Source organism: Apteryx rowi, unplaced genomic scaffold, assembly GCF_003343035.1.
Source record: "Apteryx rowi isolate R43461 unplaced genomic scaffold, aptRow1 scaffold_140, whole genome shotgun sequence".
Lineage (NCBI taxonomy): Eukaryota > Metazoa > Chordata > Aves > Apterygiformes > Apterygidae > Apteryx > Apteryx rowi.
In genome coordinates, this window is record NW_020447642.1 from 686171 (window position 1) to 705312 (window position 19142).

Consider the following 19142-nt stretch of genomic DNA (forward strand, 5'->3'; position numbering starts at 1 on the left):
TGAAGTAAACCAAACAATGAGCCTAAATAATAGATAGCTCTTTAATAAAGAATTAGTTTCAGATGTTTCCATGTAGAACAATTTATCTCGTGTCACATTTTAGAACATTGTTTTGCACAACAAAGTAATCCGTAATGAATATTAGCCTCTTTGCACTACAGTTTTACAGTCATAGGATGTACTTGTTTTCTCCATTATGTACGACTGTCATAGCTTTTCCTCCCAGTATATGCATATGCAAAAACATAAGTGATCAGATAAAAACTATTTTCTGTTAAACAGCACCCTCTCCCAAATCAAGGATTTTTTTCTGAAGTTGCCACATGAAAAGTCATTATGCTCTAAGGGTTCTTCCCTGCTGTTTATCACTGGGAAATTTACATGACTTAACTGAAAACATGTCCATGGTCTTATGTTCTCAATGAAATTAACGGCAAGATTGGTGTTGTCTTCACTGAATGGAGGGAGGATCAGCCCCCAAGCGGTACTTTGTTAGTGTCCAGGTGGAATAAGAACATCCTTTAGATTAGGGGTTCTGGCAGACACCCTCTGGAAGGTATCACCAGGGATCACAGGTGGGGCTCAGCCCGTCCCTCTGCCAGGGGTTACCGCTGCCCCAGCAGGGCCATGGGCCCGCGCCTGCCCCAGGACAAGCCCTGTGTGTTAGAGCAAACCCACCTGCCTCGGCTGCCGGGAGAACATTTCGGCAACAAACTCACTGCCACCAGGACTCGCTCTCATAACGGACACAGGGTCACTGCATCAAGCGCGCAGAGAAACGATTTCTTTCAGTAGTACAGAGTTCAACAGAAGTACATATGTTTATTAATGTGCAAGAATTGTCATGTTAAATAATCTAGGAATCTTCAGAAAGATGCGATTTAAAGACACCTTTTCCTTTTTAGTCATACAAATATTTAACTTACTAAACATTTAAATTTATTTTCCATTTATCATATAAATAGTATCTTTTTTTAAAGGCTACGCTATAATGTTTTAGCCTCAAAATACATGTTATAGTACACTACAGCTTGGGACCTATTCTGACTAACAAAACAGCATATGAACTTCAACACTATACAAAGACTTTACCTGTTCTCAGTCAGCCACACAATTTGCTTCCTTCTAGGACACCACAATCTTTAACCAAACGATAAGGGCAGGAGGAGGAATCAAGGGAGATCAAGTGTTAAGATTTACTAGATTCCTCTGCATCTGCTAGATCAGGGCACAAAAATCATACAACACATCTGTTAGCTGACAGAAAGATAGTTCCCTGTATGCAAAGATATTTTAGCTTTTTAGAACAGAAGAAATGGAGTAATTATTCATTATCTAATTAACAAACTAGTGCCTATTGAACCAACTTATTCCACATACTTTTCTGATTAAGAACTAAGTTGCAGCTGAGTTTTAGAAGGACACAGTGTTATTACTACAGAAAAATTGAAAATTACTATGGAGAATCTTCAAGAATGAGATATAATGGGCCACTTCCAAAGGAAATACAGAAGAGATCAAAAATAAAGTTAACAGCCTAGGTACAGAAAATGAGATGCAAGCACAGTGCATGAATATAAGAAAGCTGATAAATTCTAAATTTTATATAAAGTAGTATTTAATTATCATTTTAGTGCTCCTTTTACTTTTCTTCATGTTAAAGATGTTTCTGTGGATTTTATAACAATTTACAATGCGATTTTAAAGCTAATTGCCTACCAGCAATAGTGTACTGAATTTGTGATTAACTGATGTACTGCTAAACCCAAATTAATAATTCTTTCAGCCACACAAAATTAAAAGAGAATTTACTTTCTGTGCAAGTTATACAGTGTAGAAAAAAAAGCAGTGTCATTATCAGGCCTGATAAAAAGTTGGAGACAGCTAGTGCAGTTGTGGGGAAAAACCTTGCAAGACAAAGCAATATATTTTTAAACAGAATTAGTGATATCCCATTAAAGTGCTTTGAAGTGGAAAGTACTTTTTAAAAAATTTATTGAAACTAGATTTAAACCAAGGATCTGGAGTTTTAAAGAACATTCAATGGTCAAAAGATTAGAGGAGAAAGGCACACTAATACTTAGTAAAACAAAAAACAGAGATTGGTCATATATATACGCATATACAAACATAAACAGCACCATTATCTTCTCTGAAGAAACTCCATCCAAAAGGACATGCAAACCATTTATTTTTTGCTGTTTTTGATGGGAACATGTGATCCTTTCACACTGAGGTTCTCCGAAGAAACTTTGGGTCCTCTGGAACCTGCAATTGGTGTTTTGGTAAGTGCTTTCTCTCTGAAACAAACAACAGCAAAAATTAAAGTCAAAACCATTGTGTGGTACATATTTTTAATATACATTTTGTTCACTACTTATGTGGAGGTCTAGTTATTTTAGGAAGAGTCTTAAGTCTACTAAAGAAATGTAGTTTTGAAGTTATAAAATAATGTTACCACCATGATATAGAAGGTATGAAACTTAAGCAACCTAGTTTTTTTTCCCCCCTTGAGTTACACTTGCTCTCGTGTTTTTTGAGAGGAAACACAAGGAGCACTGTTTACAGGCTGGGAACGGTAGCAGTAGAGCCAAAAAAAAAGCACAGAAGCATCTGAGTGGCCCAATTAAAAACAATAAAAGGAGTTGGACCATTTCCTCCTCTTGCACACTTGATAAGATGACAGACAAACAGCTCCATTTGAAGACCAAAGTTGAAGGCAAGGTAGCCTCTGTAGTAAACCTCTAGGACTGAAGAGGTGCCAGAGGGAAAGTGCTCTGTGTAGTTTGCAGAAGAGGAGCATTTGCCTTTGCAGCATTCCCTACCAAACACGAAACTGATAAAGGCATCACAGCTTCCACTGAAACTATGTCGACATGAGGAGGGAAAACTGAAGCTTGACAGAAAACAGTCCATGCAGGGGAGCTTCTGCTTTTACAGTTAAAATGCTCGTTGCTACACAGATTTCCTGATCTTTGGGTTATATGAGCTCTTAATTGAAACCTAACTCAAAAGAGAGAGCTGGAAACAGGTACACACCCCTACAAAAGCCATCTTGCCTCTTTCCAAGAGAACAGATTAACCTTGCCCTCCATAAGCGTTTAATCTTAATGCAACTAAATCACCTTACTGATGGGGGAGGGAGGGGGAGGAAGAGTTAAAACATTTGTGTATAATTGAGCTAAAAGCACTGACATACTTGTACATAAAATCTCTAGTGTTTTAGTCTATTAATTTATAATGTAATTCTCAAAGTCAAAATACTGAATTTCTTCAAAGTTTAGTTACCAAAATACTGCCTTATATTAACATTTACTGTGGCATCATCAAAAAAAGAAGTAAAGCATGATAGTTCTTCACAGATTGCCAGTAAGCAATGTCTTTTCATAATGTTAAGCAGAGTGCTTCAGAATTGGCTTTCATTCTATTGATAGTTTTCCCTTTTTCTGTTAGGAAATTATTTTTACCTTCTTGATCCATCTTCTTTGGGTATGTGGTGAATACTTCTGTATTTCGGAGCTTCTATATTGCACGTAGTTCTAGATGGCTTGAACTTCATAATCTCCTTCTGCCACTCTTCATCAAAGGTCTGGGCCTCAGCTGAAAAACAGTTGAAGTTATTTTTATTTTAAATAAATGCAAACAAGACAGGAGAAAGCATGTAACAAAAGTTAATTTTGTTGAAAGAGTGTTTTTTAACTTGTGGTCCATGTTTCTCTATGTGGCCTGAAGATTATTTCTAGGGGTTCCATGAAAGATAACCAAGAAGCCTACGGCTAGCAGGTTGAAGTTTGGAAGATTAAATCAAAAAAACCTGAAAGTCACTGTTTTGTAAAAGTATATGAAGGTTTTGATATACATAACTAGACATAAGCAGTATAGCCATGTAAATAAACACACAGCAAATATAACAATTCTGCAAAAAGTTCATTTGAAACCATAAAATACTATTTAAATTATCTTCAAATACAAGCAGTTACCGTACAAGCAAACAGAACCCATTACATCACTATGATGCAACATTTTCAAGTCTTAACTGGTATTTTAACTTAGGGTGTCCACTTTACATCAGAAACTTGAACACATAGAAACTTGATTTGCAGACCTAGCACCTTCTACAAGAGTCCCTTTTTAAGATCTCTCAAGCTGGAACTTCAAAATTGATATGTGAAATACCAGTGTAAAACCAGATTATTGCATATAAAGACATACTTTCATCCAAGTTGATGAATTCTTGGTTCAGTTCTTCATCACCAGTTTTTTTGTTCTTTGATTTTTTTATAACATGAGCACGATCATGAATATGATGACCAATAGCCATTTTTTCCAGTCCACTTTCAGAATCTTTAAGTGCTTTTCTTGTCTCCTTAACCTGTACAAAGAAGGGAAATAACTGTTCTTCCAACAACAACAAAAAAAATCAGTTTTTCTTCCCCAGAGTTTTAGTTCTTACTTTTTAAATAACATTAGGTTTTACAGGCTTTTCCAATCATCCTATTTATTGTATTAGCTGAAAATACACCAGCAAAACACAGATAAAGTAATATCTTTGTCTGTTGACAGAAAGAAAACATAAACGACACCTAAAGTTACTTAAGGAATGTACATACTGGATATTAATTGTTGGGGGAAAGGAAAAAAAAAAAATCTGTCAAGGCCTAGTCTAAATATACTACCTGCAGACAAGTCTTCAACCTTCTCCTTGACAACAGGATGAATAATAGCTTATGCTCGTATTCTCAACATGAAGGGACAACTAATTACTAGGTTGTCATGTTGACTGGCTTGAAACCCTGGTGACCACTTATCACTGTGTTCATAGTTATATTATTAGAACCTTTTTGATAACTGAGTGCCTGCTTGAGCTTGAACACATCCCACAGCCAATCATGCGGAACAGCCTTTACTGCTTGCATATAGTCTTTCATGAACCCTGCTTCAGGGTTCAAATTCAAATTCAAATTTCTTAGCAGAATTAGATGCAACAGCTGCAAGGAAGCCAATGAAAGGGCATCGTCATCTGAAGCATTATGTAAGCATTTAGAAGTACTTGAGTAAAGGGGATGATTTGAAGCAATGCTGTACATAAATAGACAGCCTTTGGTATCTTATATTTTAGACAGTTTTAAATGCACAGAAGTGGATTAACTATAGCAGATAGCAAGACATTGAACACTGCCTTGAAAATCAACTGTTCTGGCTCTCAGTTTTTCCAGTCTTTGATATGCATACAATTTACCTAAATATATACTTAGACATATTACAAATTACAAGGAAGAAAACAGCACTGTAGCTTAAGAAGCATTTCATATAGAGCAGTATTTTACAAACATATACTTTTTCTAAATTATAGGAGTAACTCTCTCCAGTGAAGAGATCTGAAGACTGTGGTTTGGTATTAACTTCGATCACCTTTTTGCTGCATCTCAAGACTACTTACACCTCCTGGAGCTGTGCGCGTCTGAGCTGAAGCTTGGAAAACTTTTGGTGGTTCATCCCCTATTTTGGAATATGTCATCACAGAGGAGGAGCTGAATGTGTGTGTATCTGGATGGACAGACAGGTCATCCTACAAGCAATCATTGCATGTTTTTTAATTAATATAAGTTAAATTTTTTGGATAATAAATATTTCTTACATTCTAAGTCTATCTTAATGGAATTATCACTAAGAAAAGGAATGGTCCCTGAGAAATTAACCCTCAGTTCTGGTACCATAGACAATTCTATCTACACAAATTGATCCTTTCATCTTCATTTACTCATTCCCCCCTTCCTAATTATTTCTTCCCGAGTTCAGTGGGAATGTGCCTATGCCAGGGTCTGTTCCCAACAGACCATATATGATATGCCCTCACTCTTATCCTAGCACTGTCTGGGCACAGGTCTCACCATGCTGGGAAACCTGCCAACAAGTTAAAAGCACAGCCAGCAATAAGTAACTGCTCAAACTTTTGTCCTGCCACAGTTTAGTTTACTAATGAAGATGTACATGGCATGACTGATCTCACAGGTTGCAAGATCTAATAAGGAGCATAAAAAGTTCAGGTGAAATAGGATTTTAGCAACAGTGGCAACAAGCCATTTTACAAGGCCACGTTAATAAAGTAAACATATCCAGCAATGCTGTCAACACATACTGATGTTGCATCTTCAAGCACTGTAGAAGAAACACATTGAAAATAAAACCAGAGGGAAAAGGATTGATTTCCACAGAACATGCAGATTCAAAAAGTCTATATACAGGGTGGCATTTAGGTGTTTGGGGGTTTGTTGTTTTTAACGTCCAGCAACACTTTAAACTCCTCCTATACTTAGGGTGTCAGCTCTGTCAACAGCTAGAGACCATACAACTTAAAGCAGTTCCAACCCTAGAGAATTAAGCATATATTTAAAGTACTGTTATTAGCAAATTATCAGTGACAGCATATAGAACTATAATCACAGTATTTTCTAGGCCAAAAACAAACAAAAAACCAACCCAGCATATTTTCTTACTATCTGCTCTAAGCTAGTAACCTTTTTTCCCCCCTCCAGGACTTTAAGTAGTATTTTAAACCAGTCATCCTCCAATATAATTTTAAAACAAAATTTAAAAATTACTCACAAATTTTCTTCGCATCTCTAGCATACTGTTTCTCATATTTGACATCATTCTGTCCATTGCAAAAAAAGGCTCCTCAAAATCTGAATCCTGCTAAAAGACAACAGTGAAAAATGAAGACAACTAATTTCTAAAGCTGTTAAACACGCACTGTGTTTTAATGCAAATCAGAGCATTAACAAGGTTTTCACAGCCTTCAATTCCTAAACACAGACAAGCCAAAAAGCATCTTTTTAAATTTAAAAATTGAAAGCAAGCATGGGGAACCTGATTGTTAAGATGTAAATGTTGGAAAAGAGGGAAGTGTGATCCTTGTGTTACTCAAATGTCAGAATAAGCACATATTGCGGACAGTTTGCAAGAACTGTTTTCATGTACTCCCTAACCTAATTAGTTTGTCAGTCCCTGTCTCAGTCAAAAGTACCATATGACCCTCCACACCTTACAGATCTATGGAAGATCAAATCATCTTTATTATGCAAATCACTCAATGCACATGGCCTGCCATAACAAACATGAAGCAGTCAGTCAGGAAAGAACCAGAATGAAATTCTAGGGAAGACTTCTGATGTGCTCAGTGAAGTTCTGCAGACATCGCCATCAAGTCATTACCAGAAAGGATCTTGTTAGGCAGAGCTCTGAGTTCAATGTGGAGCAGGAAGATGGAAGCAAAATATTCCAGAAGCAATTTAAATAGAAATAGTATATTTTAACCACACCTCTTAAATAGGGTAAAACCTGAAATTCATTTTCTTATGCTTTCCTATACAAAAATTTCAGGGTTGTGCTTCTGAAAGGAATTTAGTTAGGGACTGAACAGAACAAATAAATGAATCACGGCTTTAACAAAGGAAGCCGTTAAATTGTAGAGAAAGAGAACATAAAATGAACCTACCTGTCCTACCAACATATGAAAACAAAACCACATTTATAGCAAGGAACATGCAAGTTACAGGATGGATATGCAAAGCTATAAAGACCCCACATGATCTTAGCACTGGTTATTCATGACATGTACTTTGGGATTTGCACCCCTTACGTGCCTAAATCCTCACATTAAGTATGGAACATCACTTCCTCATTTTGATCCTCTGAATCACATGCAAGTTGAACAATCAAACTGTCCAAATGTTCTCACCGGAACGCAATACCTCTTTTTACCAGAAGAAGGAATGTCTCCATGAAAGGAGAACAACAACCTAACCAACACATAAGAAAGATGAGTTTTTCTTACTGGCTTAGGTATTGTTTTGAGATGACCTGGAAAACAGAATGGCACATAAGCTAACAGGTTGCTGCTCAGATTGGAGTGAAACCAGCATATGTCCTCTTCTGATGAAAAAGGTAAGAAAAGGATTTGAAGACCACCCTGCCCAATCATATGGATTTTAAAACACCTAGCATATAATTTGCACAGTTTAGCTGTTAAACTGGAAAGAATCAGTCTTAGCTGCAAGGCTGAGGCTGATTTTTAAATTTACACACAGGACAAGTCCCTTGCCTGGTGTAACTTTTTATAATGCTATGGACAGGCCTCTGTTCAGTGACCTCCAGAGGAAGCCATCCTCAGAATCATACTGGAGATGTGTCCCAGAAGAAATCAGCTGTTCCTTTGCAAAAGAAGTCTGGTGTACATCACTCAACATACAGATGATGTGGAGAATCAGAGAACCACAACTTGGGATTCTAATAGCAGCTTAATTATTTGATGCTGTATATGTACCCAACAAAGCATTCATTATTTTTAGATGAAAGCAAAAACCCACTGGTGCACAGAGGATGTTAAGACATGCTTTCATGCACAGAGTTTTATTAGCAGGTTCTGTAACCGATAGCATACATTGACTATAATGATGAAAGCTGCTATTGGGGGGGGGGGNGGGGAAGGAGAAAGAAAAAAAAAAGAAAGCTCTCCCCCGCCAGCACAGCAGGTGATGCTGGTTTTGCCTTGCCTTTCCCCAGTACTACGAACTTCCATCAGGAACCAACTAAACCCCGTCGAGCTGTCTGGTTGCTGACATTCTCAACACCAGTTGGAGTATGCTAGTCAGGTGCAAGTGCTGCATACTGGCTGTTAAGCTTCTAGGCACTGCTAATTCCAGTAACACACAAACCCCATGTTCCTCGAACTACTGGAAAGGTAAGTAATCAGATTTAAATTCATTCATTTAAATAGCTATATATTTAAGAGATTAAAAGGAAAACCTGCAGTTTAAGCACAATGCTAAGTAAAATCCATATATACAAAATCTTCAATTATGTTTCTTGAATAGCAAGACATTTGAAACTTCTTTTAAGGCCTATTGAAACCGTCAGGCAGTTATTATAGACATTCTAGTGAATCAGATCATGGCAAGCATCAGTAACTGCAGAAGACTGCCTTCTGCTCTTAGACATCTGGACACTGTACCTATGTTCTGTTGGATATCACAGACACAAACGTGCTCCAGGTCGGTGGTGTCTGCTCTACAGCTGCACTCAATCCCTGAACACACTTCTAACTATTTCCTTCACTGGGAGTCAGTTCTGAGATCAAGGATAAACAGATATACCACAGAGAGGAAAAGCAAGCTGCTAAATAGTAACTTTTTCAAACTTGGTATCAGAGCGTTTAGTCTACCTTACCATTTCCATTAAATAAGAAACAAGCATTCTAGAATTATGCTGTTCAACATATCTAAACACCAACCAGAGCAGTTTGCAAGCACACAAAACTAGCCTTTATCCATGCTTTAGTTATGCAGACAGTATACACATGTTAGCAAGAGCTACACAGATTATTTCTCCTGGAATACTAACCACTCTACCAAAGCCTGCAAAGGGCATGAGGGAACAGCTTACTGCCTGGAAGAAAAATTAACCAGCTTCTTTTAGTTATTGTACCTATTATGAGACACAGCAGAAGTATCTAGTGCATTTTCATATACAGCAGGTGATATTAAATATTTCTGATCAAATAAAGACAGTCATTCAAGAGGACGATTTATAGTGTGCTATGACCATATAATATGTAGCAGTCTCTGGGTATATAGAGATAAAATACTTTAAAACTAGAAAGCAATAACTGTCACCACATTTAATAAGTCATATTTGTAAGTATGTACTAGAAGCACTTAAAGCTAAAAGTTGAGAACCGTTTGTATACCATAGCAACCTTTATACTGAAATTAAAATAAGGCACAGTACTTCAGATGTCACATACTTCTCTAAAAACTCTTGGTTCTATTCATGCGATAGAACTCCATTACTGAAAGCTGATTAAAAATCAACAAATCAATATTCCCCTTAAGCTTGTTTAACTGAATTTCAAAAGGCTGACATGAATTTTAGAGCTAAAAAACAAAAATAAGGGATGCAACTGATCTGTTCGCAAGCACTCTTTACGTATTACAAGATGTCAGTGTAAACTTAGCAATAAAATACAAACATATTTCTATAAAATATCCACAGATCCTTTTGCAATAAACAAAATGAAGTCTGATTTGTCAGCAGTTTCAAAGGTCATTGCAAAGAAGTTCTAAGTAAATCTATCATCATATACAGAAGCATCCGAAGACTAATAAATCCCCCATGAGCAAATTATATTCTTCTGCAGATGTATAAATAGATGTAGCTATAAACACCAGCAAATACAGTTCCTGTCTGACCAACACATATTGAATGTCCCTATATGACAGGGCAATGAAATGCTAGAAAACAAATTCATGTTTCCAGGAAACTAAGATGGGAGAGTTATATAAAAGCCTACCTAAAGAAAGACTGGTTAGGCAGAAGTACCAAACTCTTTATAAACATTGCAAGTGCAACAGTAGGGAATTGTTTGATTGCAGAGTATCTTTATGAACTCTTTCAGATTGCAGCTCTGTCTAATACGTGGTGGCAAAAAAGACTATAATCCTATCAGGTACAAAAGGACATCTTAGGAAATAATATTTTAAAGTTATTAGTCACAGTAAAGTTCAAGTACTCTTTATTTTACAAGATATTGAAAGCTCTTAAATATTTGCCTATTAGATATGACAATTAGATGTTCTGTTGATCAAGCTTCTGTTCTAGTTCCACCATGGTTTCCAGAAGCACAACAAGAGTTAACTTTTTTATATTAACACAAGGCATCTTTCTCAGGACTGGAAACTAATATGACATTATGTTTTTCAAAAGGTTCAAAATTGCAATAAATTTTCCCAGTCATGCTGAATAAAATAAAACTGAAGTCAGACTGTTTGTCACAGAAGTCATGTGCATACACTGAATGACAGTATCTCTGAAGATGTTTTACCCTATTACTCCTCATACTCCTGTTCTTTCCTCCTCTTCCTCCACTTCCCCCAAAAGACTGAAAACTGACACTAAATATCTATTTGAATATTGCATTTAAACTTCCAAAAACTTGAATTTCTCAAACCCATCTATGCACATTGAGTTCTAACAACAAATTGTCACTTGTAATGCAAGTTTAGGTATGCTGTAATTTACTTAAATATCAAATTACAATAGGTTAATCATATGAGTACTGTTAACAAATTTATCGTACACAGTAATAAAGATATAATTAGATTTTTATGTAGGAAAATATGGATCTCAAGTTCACTTGCATCATTTCTGGAAGAAAAACAGCAAAAGCAATTCGGGACTACTCTAAAGCTCAAATAATCAGTACTGAGTTTTCTTCTGACAACTCTCAGGTGAAACATGAGGATTTTAAGAGACACACTGAAAAGATTTTAGGAGGTGTGGAATGCTTTTGTACTCACCAAGATAACACAGTGCTCTTGCACCTTCAACTCCTTTATATAAGCACAGATAAAGTTTTCTATGCCTCACATTTATCTCTCATTGCCAAAATACCCTAAAATATTAGGGTAGGTTTTGACATGTTCTTTTTCTAAAGAAAAAGAAAAGTCTGATCCATTTTTAGGTATCTACTGAAGCAAGGCTTAAGAATCTGCTTCAACAGAGGAAAGATTATGCCTTAATTAGATCCAGTTACATCTATATTTGAAACTAATTGGCAATGCATGAGCACAGAGGAAAGAATCTGACAGTTACCCTTTTGACCTGTAGGTGACAGTCTGTTTCAGCTATGCTCATTAAGTTCTAAATATCTAAGTTTGAATAACAACAACAAAATCTGGCTAAGTTCCACAAGCCTCTGTAAGCTCTTTTGTCCTGGAACTCAAACAGTAATGAATGACATCTGACTTTAAAAAACAAAGTAAAAGAAGGTTCAAGTGCAAAATATTTAGCTGGGGTTGGTGGGAAGGGGTGGGAGGCGGAGGAGGGTGGGTAGAGACACAGGATTCAAACAACTTCAAATGTACATCCCTTCTAAATTAGATAAGATTTAGCTAGAGAAACATAAGCTATTATTGTCCTTGCATGACCAGACAGTTGAAAATGTACTTTCTGTAAAACAGAGATTGTTGCCAACTTCCTTCTCAGTTGTAGGTGGCCGTTTACAGGAATATTAGGCTTCATATCAATTTAGGTGATGATCTTTAATTCTTACAGCCATGTATCTACAGGAAATATATTAAGAATTGGAAAAAATACAGAATGCAAAGCCTTTACACATAACAAAGAAATTGAAGGAGTTTAACGTTATCTGTAAAGATACTGTCTAAGCGGCTGAAACACAGGCTTGGCTTTTACGTACAAGAGTGGAAATTTAATTTATCAGTACATTATTCTGACTCATAACAATTAATTATGAAAACTTAAATCCATACTATTATAAGTCAACATAAAGTAACTACCCTCACTCCAAAACAAAGAGAGAATGCAAAATCAAATAGAACCATGAAAAGCAAATTATGGAAACCATGCCTTTTTCTGCAGATTCTCTTAATACAATTTGTAGAGCTCTACACATTCTGGTAAAGGTAAACTGTACCTGGCACCTAAGACTCTTCTATCTTTTGTTGATCTGCTGCACCATAAAGTGTTAAAGGTGGATTTACAAGTGCTTAAAATCAGCTGGCAATGTTTGTGAACTCATTATTATAGTTAATGGCTTAAGTAATCATATACTTTAACATAATCAAGTAACTAGACACAAGATATTAAAAAGCAGATTGAAGGCATAAATATATACTAAAGTACTTTAAGTACAGATACTATAAAAAGGAAGTAAACATTCAGAGAAGGCTGTGTCTTTGGACATTTTTAATGCCTATCTGCAATAGAAACATTTAATACATAGTATTTATTAAAATAAACATTTAATAAATAGAAATATTTACTAGCACACAGATTTATCGTGTTATTAGTTCTAACAGAAATAAGTTTGTCAAAGTAAATGCTTAAACATTTGGCCATTATGGAATCAGAAGAGGTATTATTCACATTTTATTCAGAATGATAAAAATAATCTGACCAAGGTGGCACACCTGTTTTCCCACTGGTCCAAGTTTAACCAAAATGCAAATGTGAAGCCAAATATATTACCAGAAAGTATAAGCTCCATTTAACTATCCTAGAGATTAAGAGAAAAAAAAAAAAAAAGAAAAGAAAAGAAAAAGAAACTTACTCTGCGACTTCCTCTCAGAGCAACCTGAGAATCATTGTGTGTTCTTCGATCTACCGTTCTCTCCCTACCATCTGTTACGCTGAGAAATGGATCTCGTCCAAAAGGATCGGAAAAACTTCTCATCATCTGCCGCATATATTCATGATGCGCGGCAAAAGGATCACTGAAAGAGAGACATTCCGCATAGGAAGTTAGTGTATATTATTCTAAGCTATGTAAAATAGTTATGAAATATTTTAAAACTAAATTTAAATCATTCCATATGACTATTCACATTCTTTATTTTAATAGAACCCAATCAGGAAGTCATTTTTACCCTCAATGATTCTCATTTCTTTCACTTTTCTTCCCATCTCTCAGATTAGCTGGTTGTTTTAGTTCTTTTGTCTTCTCACCTCCCCTCATTACTCTATCATGCTCTTCAGCATCCCCATTTCTTTTTCCTCTTTCCTCATCTTTTGAGGAGCTTTCCACCCTTCACAGACATCTTTCACCCCAGTCTACACATTCCCAGTCTGCCAGGAACTATAATCCCGACCTATATTTTATTTTTAATTTCTTTTACCTGCAGCCTGTGAAATTAAGAGAATCACTTTTTTTCCCCCTGTGCTTTTGTCTTGTAGAGGTTAGTGGGGGGCTACTCACTGAACTTATCCTGTCTTGCTAGAGGTTTTTCACAACTTATTTTCCTAGGTGCTTCCATCCTACTTTTCATCCTCTTCAGCCCACATGCTTGAAAATTTATAGCATCCACTAAATTCAAGCCAGCTTTCTCTCCTTTATTTTATGACCCACTATTGCATCGCCGCTTTCCTTTTCTTACACCTTCCCAATTATGTTCTTGTATCTTTCTTCTCTGCTTTGGAAGAAAAATTCTTACCATCTTTCTTGCTTTCCTTGTTAGCCTTCATCTCCTCTCTCCTCCTTCTAAACACTCAACCTTTGTCTCCAAACTGTAGAACTCCACCAATAACTCCCAAGCTTGGCATGCAAGGAAAACATTGCCAACATTGCTTTCCATTATTACTTACTTACTTAATTCTTTGCATTCTCTAATTTGGCAAAGAACTAGAGTTCAAACTGAGGCCAGAAGAGAAGTAAAACACGATGCTGTCAGAAGCACAGTATATGTTCAGTACTGTTGCCTATGGTCCAGCAAAGGCTACAAAGTATTACTTCATACAAAAAAAATGCTTCATTTCCTCTCTTCATCTCGCTTTTAATTTTTGCCTTTGCTACTCCACTGAAAACCACTTTAGTAACATTAACAGTCATTTCCTAGGTATGTTTACTCAGTCTTAACAGCACCTCATCTTCCTTTTTACCCATTTCCTGGCATTCCCCAGACACGTCATGCCTTCATCCCTCCAGGCCACTGCAACCCTTCCCATGACATAACTTCTGCCTCCATGTAAGAAAAGCTTCAGGTTGCTCCTCTGACTTCTCCAATACACAATCATCTCCTGAAAGTCTCCTGAACAGCTTTCCTGATCCCCTCCCTCTCCCCCCTGCATCCCCCCCATCTCCAGTTCTATGAAAACTAGCTTCCACACCGTGTGGCCACTCATCTCTTCTCCTTGTATTGTCTCTTCTTGTGCCCCAAATTGAGTTTTTTCATTTAAGTCAAGTGAAATGCAATGAGATATACTAACAGAAATAAGGCTACATTTGTAACACTGGATTAATTCTCAAATAAGATCTTTAACCCAACAATATCCCTTTAAGCTATGCACATACTTAAGTCACTCCAACGCAGACAGACCATTACAGCTTAGAAGTATTTTTTTCCGCTGTCATGAGCGGACCCTATCTACCCTATTCACATGACTGCTAGCTTTAACTTCAATCCAAACGTGATAAGCAACTCACAGACAGCAAGTGTTCCCTTGTTTTTCACAGGATGAAGAACAGATGCAAAATTACTGCACAAGCCAAGATCAGGAAAGCACAGAAGCACTACCAAAGTGTACACATATTTCCACAAAATCTCTTCTGACACCACAAACTTCAGATAGGTTTAGTTATCAAGACACAAATAAAAATAAACGGTGTTCCAGCAATAATTCAGGCATAACAAAGCTTTTCCACATTCCCTTCCAGTTCAAAGGTAGGATACCCATTCAAAATAATCTATAACACATCACGAGCAAAACAGGATTCCACAGTTTTTATTTAAATAAAGATGACTGGCTGAATTCAGTCTGCATAATATGCTGTAATACATCTCATCTGGCATAAAATAACCTTAAATAATTTGGAAGGGAATTTTTTTTTAAGACCAAACATATTGTAAGTCTGAACTTGTTTTTAAAACTACTGTAACTTCATAATGTGTTTAACCCATTACCTATGAATGAAGACAATCAGAGAATTAACAAATAGAGTTGATATTTTCTGAAATGTTCATTTTTTGCCTTATTTCCATTTCTCTGGCAACTTCTGTTGGCCATTCACCTTCCATTACAAGTATCTGATACACTCATACTTGCATCTAAAACTATTGTTTTTGTTTTTTATGGAAGGGCTATGAAACAATTCAGAAATATGGCTTCTTACCATTTGAGACAGGGAAATAAGATACCTGCTACGGAGTGATGATTCAGGAACAGGAGTAAACTCTCCCAATTCCCTGAAATGTCTCAAGTTTAAGGACATTTAGGGAGCCATGTGTAAAACAATACTAATGGTGTCAAGCCTCCAAAGAAACATTACAATTTCTGTATGTTCCAGAGTAAGGCAAAAACAACAATGGAAAGTCAACAGAGCATCTGTCTGGAAAATAAGGAGCCAAAGGCATTAAACCTACCATCCTGATGTCTCTGATGACTGAAACAAACCATAATTACAGAAGTTAGGAGTATGTCACCCTCGATTTGTTTAATATACATATTTTGTATTTTTGATATCCCCAATAGAGGATGCAAGATGTGAAGTCCTTCATTTCAGTCACAGATTTTATAGGACAGCACCAGACGGAGAGCATCCTAGCTTAATTACCACTGATCACATCTGAATTCAAAGTCTGACCTTCTTTAGGGTAAATAAAGATATATTAGAAGAGACTGACACATGACTTCTACACACTTGGCACTACTATATCATAAAACTGAGAAAAAGAAAGAAAGTTTTAAGGGTTTTGCACATTGATTTAGTGTCCTTAACATGTTAAGCACCATAATTTGTTTCCAAAATTAAGTTCTGAATGGAAACATCAATCATTTGTAAATTTGTTGTTCTGTTATTTTGCAGTAACAAAACTTGCACTTTTGTCTAACAGATAGTTAGTTTGACCTTCACTTGACTTTCATGTGTTTGAAGGGATCAATAAAGGGAACCAAAACTTCAGCCTCCAAGATTGTTAAGGGATAAAACAAATACATCTATACGGAAAAGACAACATTAAAAATGAAAAGGCAGATGCTAACACATATAGTAAGGAGCTTCACTGGGACGCATCTCAGTTGTTGAGTTAGTTCTTGTATGATTCAGGTTCAGCTTCCAAAGTTTAAGGCTCTGTGTTCCAGCTGAAACCAACTATAGTTTCAGAGTAGAGTAACAAAATATGATTGCTACTCCCTACTTCATTGTATGTTCCGGTTCAGTTGAAAACCAGTATCTTAGAATAAATTCAGTTTATAATTTCTGAAAACTGTACTTCAAATTATTTAACTTCCTAATTAAAAAACACAAATATGCAAGTTCGAAGTTACAGAATCACACTGAATATAACACCTGGAGCAATAAAACAAAAGCTGTGCAATAGTAAATCAAAAACATAGGACAACTTGGCAGAGGCAATTCAACTTCTGCACCTGTCTAAGCTATTAGGGGGGGAACTCAGCTGGGCCTTGGAAGCATGCTGGCTGACTGACTAGTGCTTCCCCAGGACAGCTGCTCACAGATGGAGACGTTTCTTTTAACCCAGGTACTATTTCCAGTCCAGCAGTCAAAATCTCTCCTTGTGAGGCAACAGAAACCTATTACTACACTATTTTGGAAGCTAATCTTCTCCTTATCTGAAGTAGTAAGCTCATTTCCTTAACTATATGTAAAACAGATATGCAAGGACAGTGCCAAGAGAACAAATCTCAGCCCTTCTCCTCTGTTTCACACATGGTTGCACACATATACATGCTCCCCCCCATCTGCTGTGATCTCTTTCTCTCCAATTTTAAACCGTATCAGTGGCTATACTAAAAATTAACAAGGAACAGGAGAGCAATTGATATTTTAGAGCATCATGAAAGCATATTTTGAACATGCAAGTTACTATAAACTAGATAATTTCCATTTTTATTTTCATTTCACTTCACATAAGGAATATGTACAGTGAAGTTTTCTGCAGTGCATCCTAGGTATAGTTGATGAGTTGTTAAAACAGCATGCATATTCCTAGCAACAAATGCACTAATCAAGTTTTGAACAGCTTGAAAAGCTATCCCATTGCTAAGAACATACTTCTGCAACAGAGGAGTAGATTCTGCTTTAAGAGGGGCAAATGCAATCTCAGCTAGAATATCCTGTAACTAGGAGATATATAGTCAACAAATCCACATCACAAGCCCTGATGCATTATCCTTCCTTGTCCACCTGCTGGTATTATCCTTAGCTTGTAGTTAAGCTCCACGTGGTAAGTACCACATCTTAAAAAAAAAAAATTATAATCACCAGGCTCCTCCGAGTTCTCAGATCCCATTCTTACATGCTGCAATTTACAGTTTCTGAAGAGAGATGCAAATTTGTGGTTAAATCAGATACTGTAACTTTTTGGGCTTTCCCAACACTCCAGTGGAGCACCTGCACGACACATTATCTAAACCTACCTTCCAAAAGCAAAAAAGGATTCCCACAGGAAATTAAACTAATTCTATAGACTGAATATGCAGGCATACTCTAACCAAAGCACTACCATTGCACCCTTGGTATAGAAATAAAAAGCCCTTCTGCTTAACCGAAGTGTCAACATGCTCGGGAAATAACTTCTAGAAAAACAGACGGTTTGCCTTACAGGTGATCTCTCACACAGGCACTTGCAAAGTTTTAACGCAAGAAGAACACCCAGGGCTGTATTTATCATGCGCATCCACAGCAGGAGCTCAGAAACACCCTTCTGAAAAAAAAAATATCCACAAAACCTAGAACATTCAGAATCTATAAGAAGCTGAAAAAAAGAATACAGCAAAAATGAAGAAACTCAAACCAATGGAGACGACAATTTCTTCTCAGCACGTATCACTGTGAAATCAGCACAGTGCTCTTCGCTGCAATACGAGACAGGAAAAATTAAAAGCATTACCAAGAATGTAAAGGAGTAAAAGGCAAGACTTTGGTATTTAAGATCACTGGCAACGACTTTAATCCCTATTTAATTTCAAACCGCACGCTGCGTGCTCATCTGCCTCAGTTTTGCCCCTGTCCCCAGAGCTCCGCGTCCCTGGGGGCAGCACGGAGGAGCCCCAACGGCTTTCCCGAGCCGGCTGCGGCGGGCCGCGAAGCCCCGAGGCGGCAAGCCCCCGCCTCCCCTCCCAGCCCGGGCAGGCCCCGGCCCGGCGGACCCCCCGCCGACCCCCTCACCGGAAGAAGGGGTCCTCCTCGAAGCAGCGCCCCAAGCCCCCGAACATGGCGGCGGCAGCTCCTCACCCGCCGGCGCCCCGCGCGCTGTGGCGACGCGCAGCCCCACCGGCCCCGCGCGCCGCTCCCGCCCCCCCCTTCCCCCCCTCACGTGATGCCGCTCCAGCGCTGCCACTGGCCGCCGCGGGGCGTGACGACAAAGGCGGGGGCGGGCCGCGGAGGGGCCGCGGTTGCCGTGGCAACCGACGCCATCAGGCGACCCGGTTCCAGAAGGTTCTGGCGGCGGCGGCGGCGGGTTCGGTCCCCTCCGCCCCGCTCGCTACCGGCCGAGGCCGCCCCGGGGCCCGGCGGCCGCTGCTCGTCCGTGAGGAGAAGCGGGCTCCCCCCCGAGCCCTGCCGGCGTCTGTTCGCTCCTCGCAACGGTGAGCCCTGCGAAGGC

General features: G+C 37.9%; 2 protein-coding genes across 15 annotated transcripts in view; both read right to left on the reverse strand.

The window, feature by feature from the left end:
* GFM1 (G elongation factor mitochondrial 1) overlaps positions 1-757 on the reverse strand; it is a 36380-nt gene extending 35623 nt beyond the window's left edge. For all 10 annotated transcript variants that reach the window (XR_003252185.1, XR_003252184.1, XR_003252186.1 and 7 more), the window contains exon 1: positions 679-757. The gene's annotated coding sequence lies outside the window, so the exon portion shown is untranslated. The remainder of the gene's footprint in view (positions 1-678) is intronic.
* On the reverse strand, positions 28-18816 carry MLF1 (myeloid leukemia factor 1). 5 transcript variants are annotated; one of them, XR_003252188.1, is made up of 8 exons: positions 18707-18816; positions 13133-13295; positions 6607-6696; positions 5441-5569; positions 4213-4372; positions 3468-3600; positions 1093-2300; positions 28-757 (listed from the first exon to the last, which is right to left on the reverse strand). XR_003252188.1 is itself a non-coding variant. In XM_026057805.1 (8 exons), exons 1-7 carry the CDS (start codon positions 18751-18753, stop codon positions 2189-2191), a joined length of 834 nt encoding a protein of 277 aa, XP_025913590.1. In that variant the 5' UTR covers positions 18754-18816; the 3' UTR covers positions 796-1218; positions 2142-2188. The 5 variants fall into 5 exon arrangements, 3 of the variants coding, with proteins under 3 accessions (XP_025913590.1, XP_025913591.1, XP_025913589.1); XR_003252187.1 differs by having other exon boundaries at positions 28-785; XM_026057805.1 differs by lacking the exon at positions 28-757 and having other exon boundaries at positions 796-1218; positions 2142-2300.
* Between the last annotated feature and the right edge of the window lie 326 nt (positions 18817-19142).

What these genes read in the sequence shown, in the direction of transcription:
- MLF1 (XM_026057805.1), bottom strand. Translation starts at nt 18,753, where the DNA reads ATGTTCGGGGGCTTGGGGCGCTGCTTCGAGGAGGACCCCTTCTTCCG. An exon ending in CTCTGAGAGGAAGTCGCAGA is followed by an intron (nt 6,697 to 13,132) that starts GTAAGTTTCTTT and finishes GTTGTCTTTTAG; the next exon opens with CAGGATTCAGATTTTGAGGA. An exon ending in AAAGAAGATGGATCAAGAAG is followed by an intron (nt 2,301 to 3,467) that starts GTAAAAATAATT and finishes TGTTTGTTTCAG; the next exon opens with AGAGAAAGCACTTACCAAAA.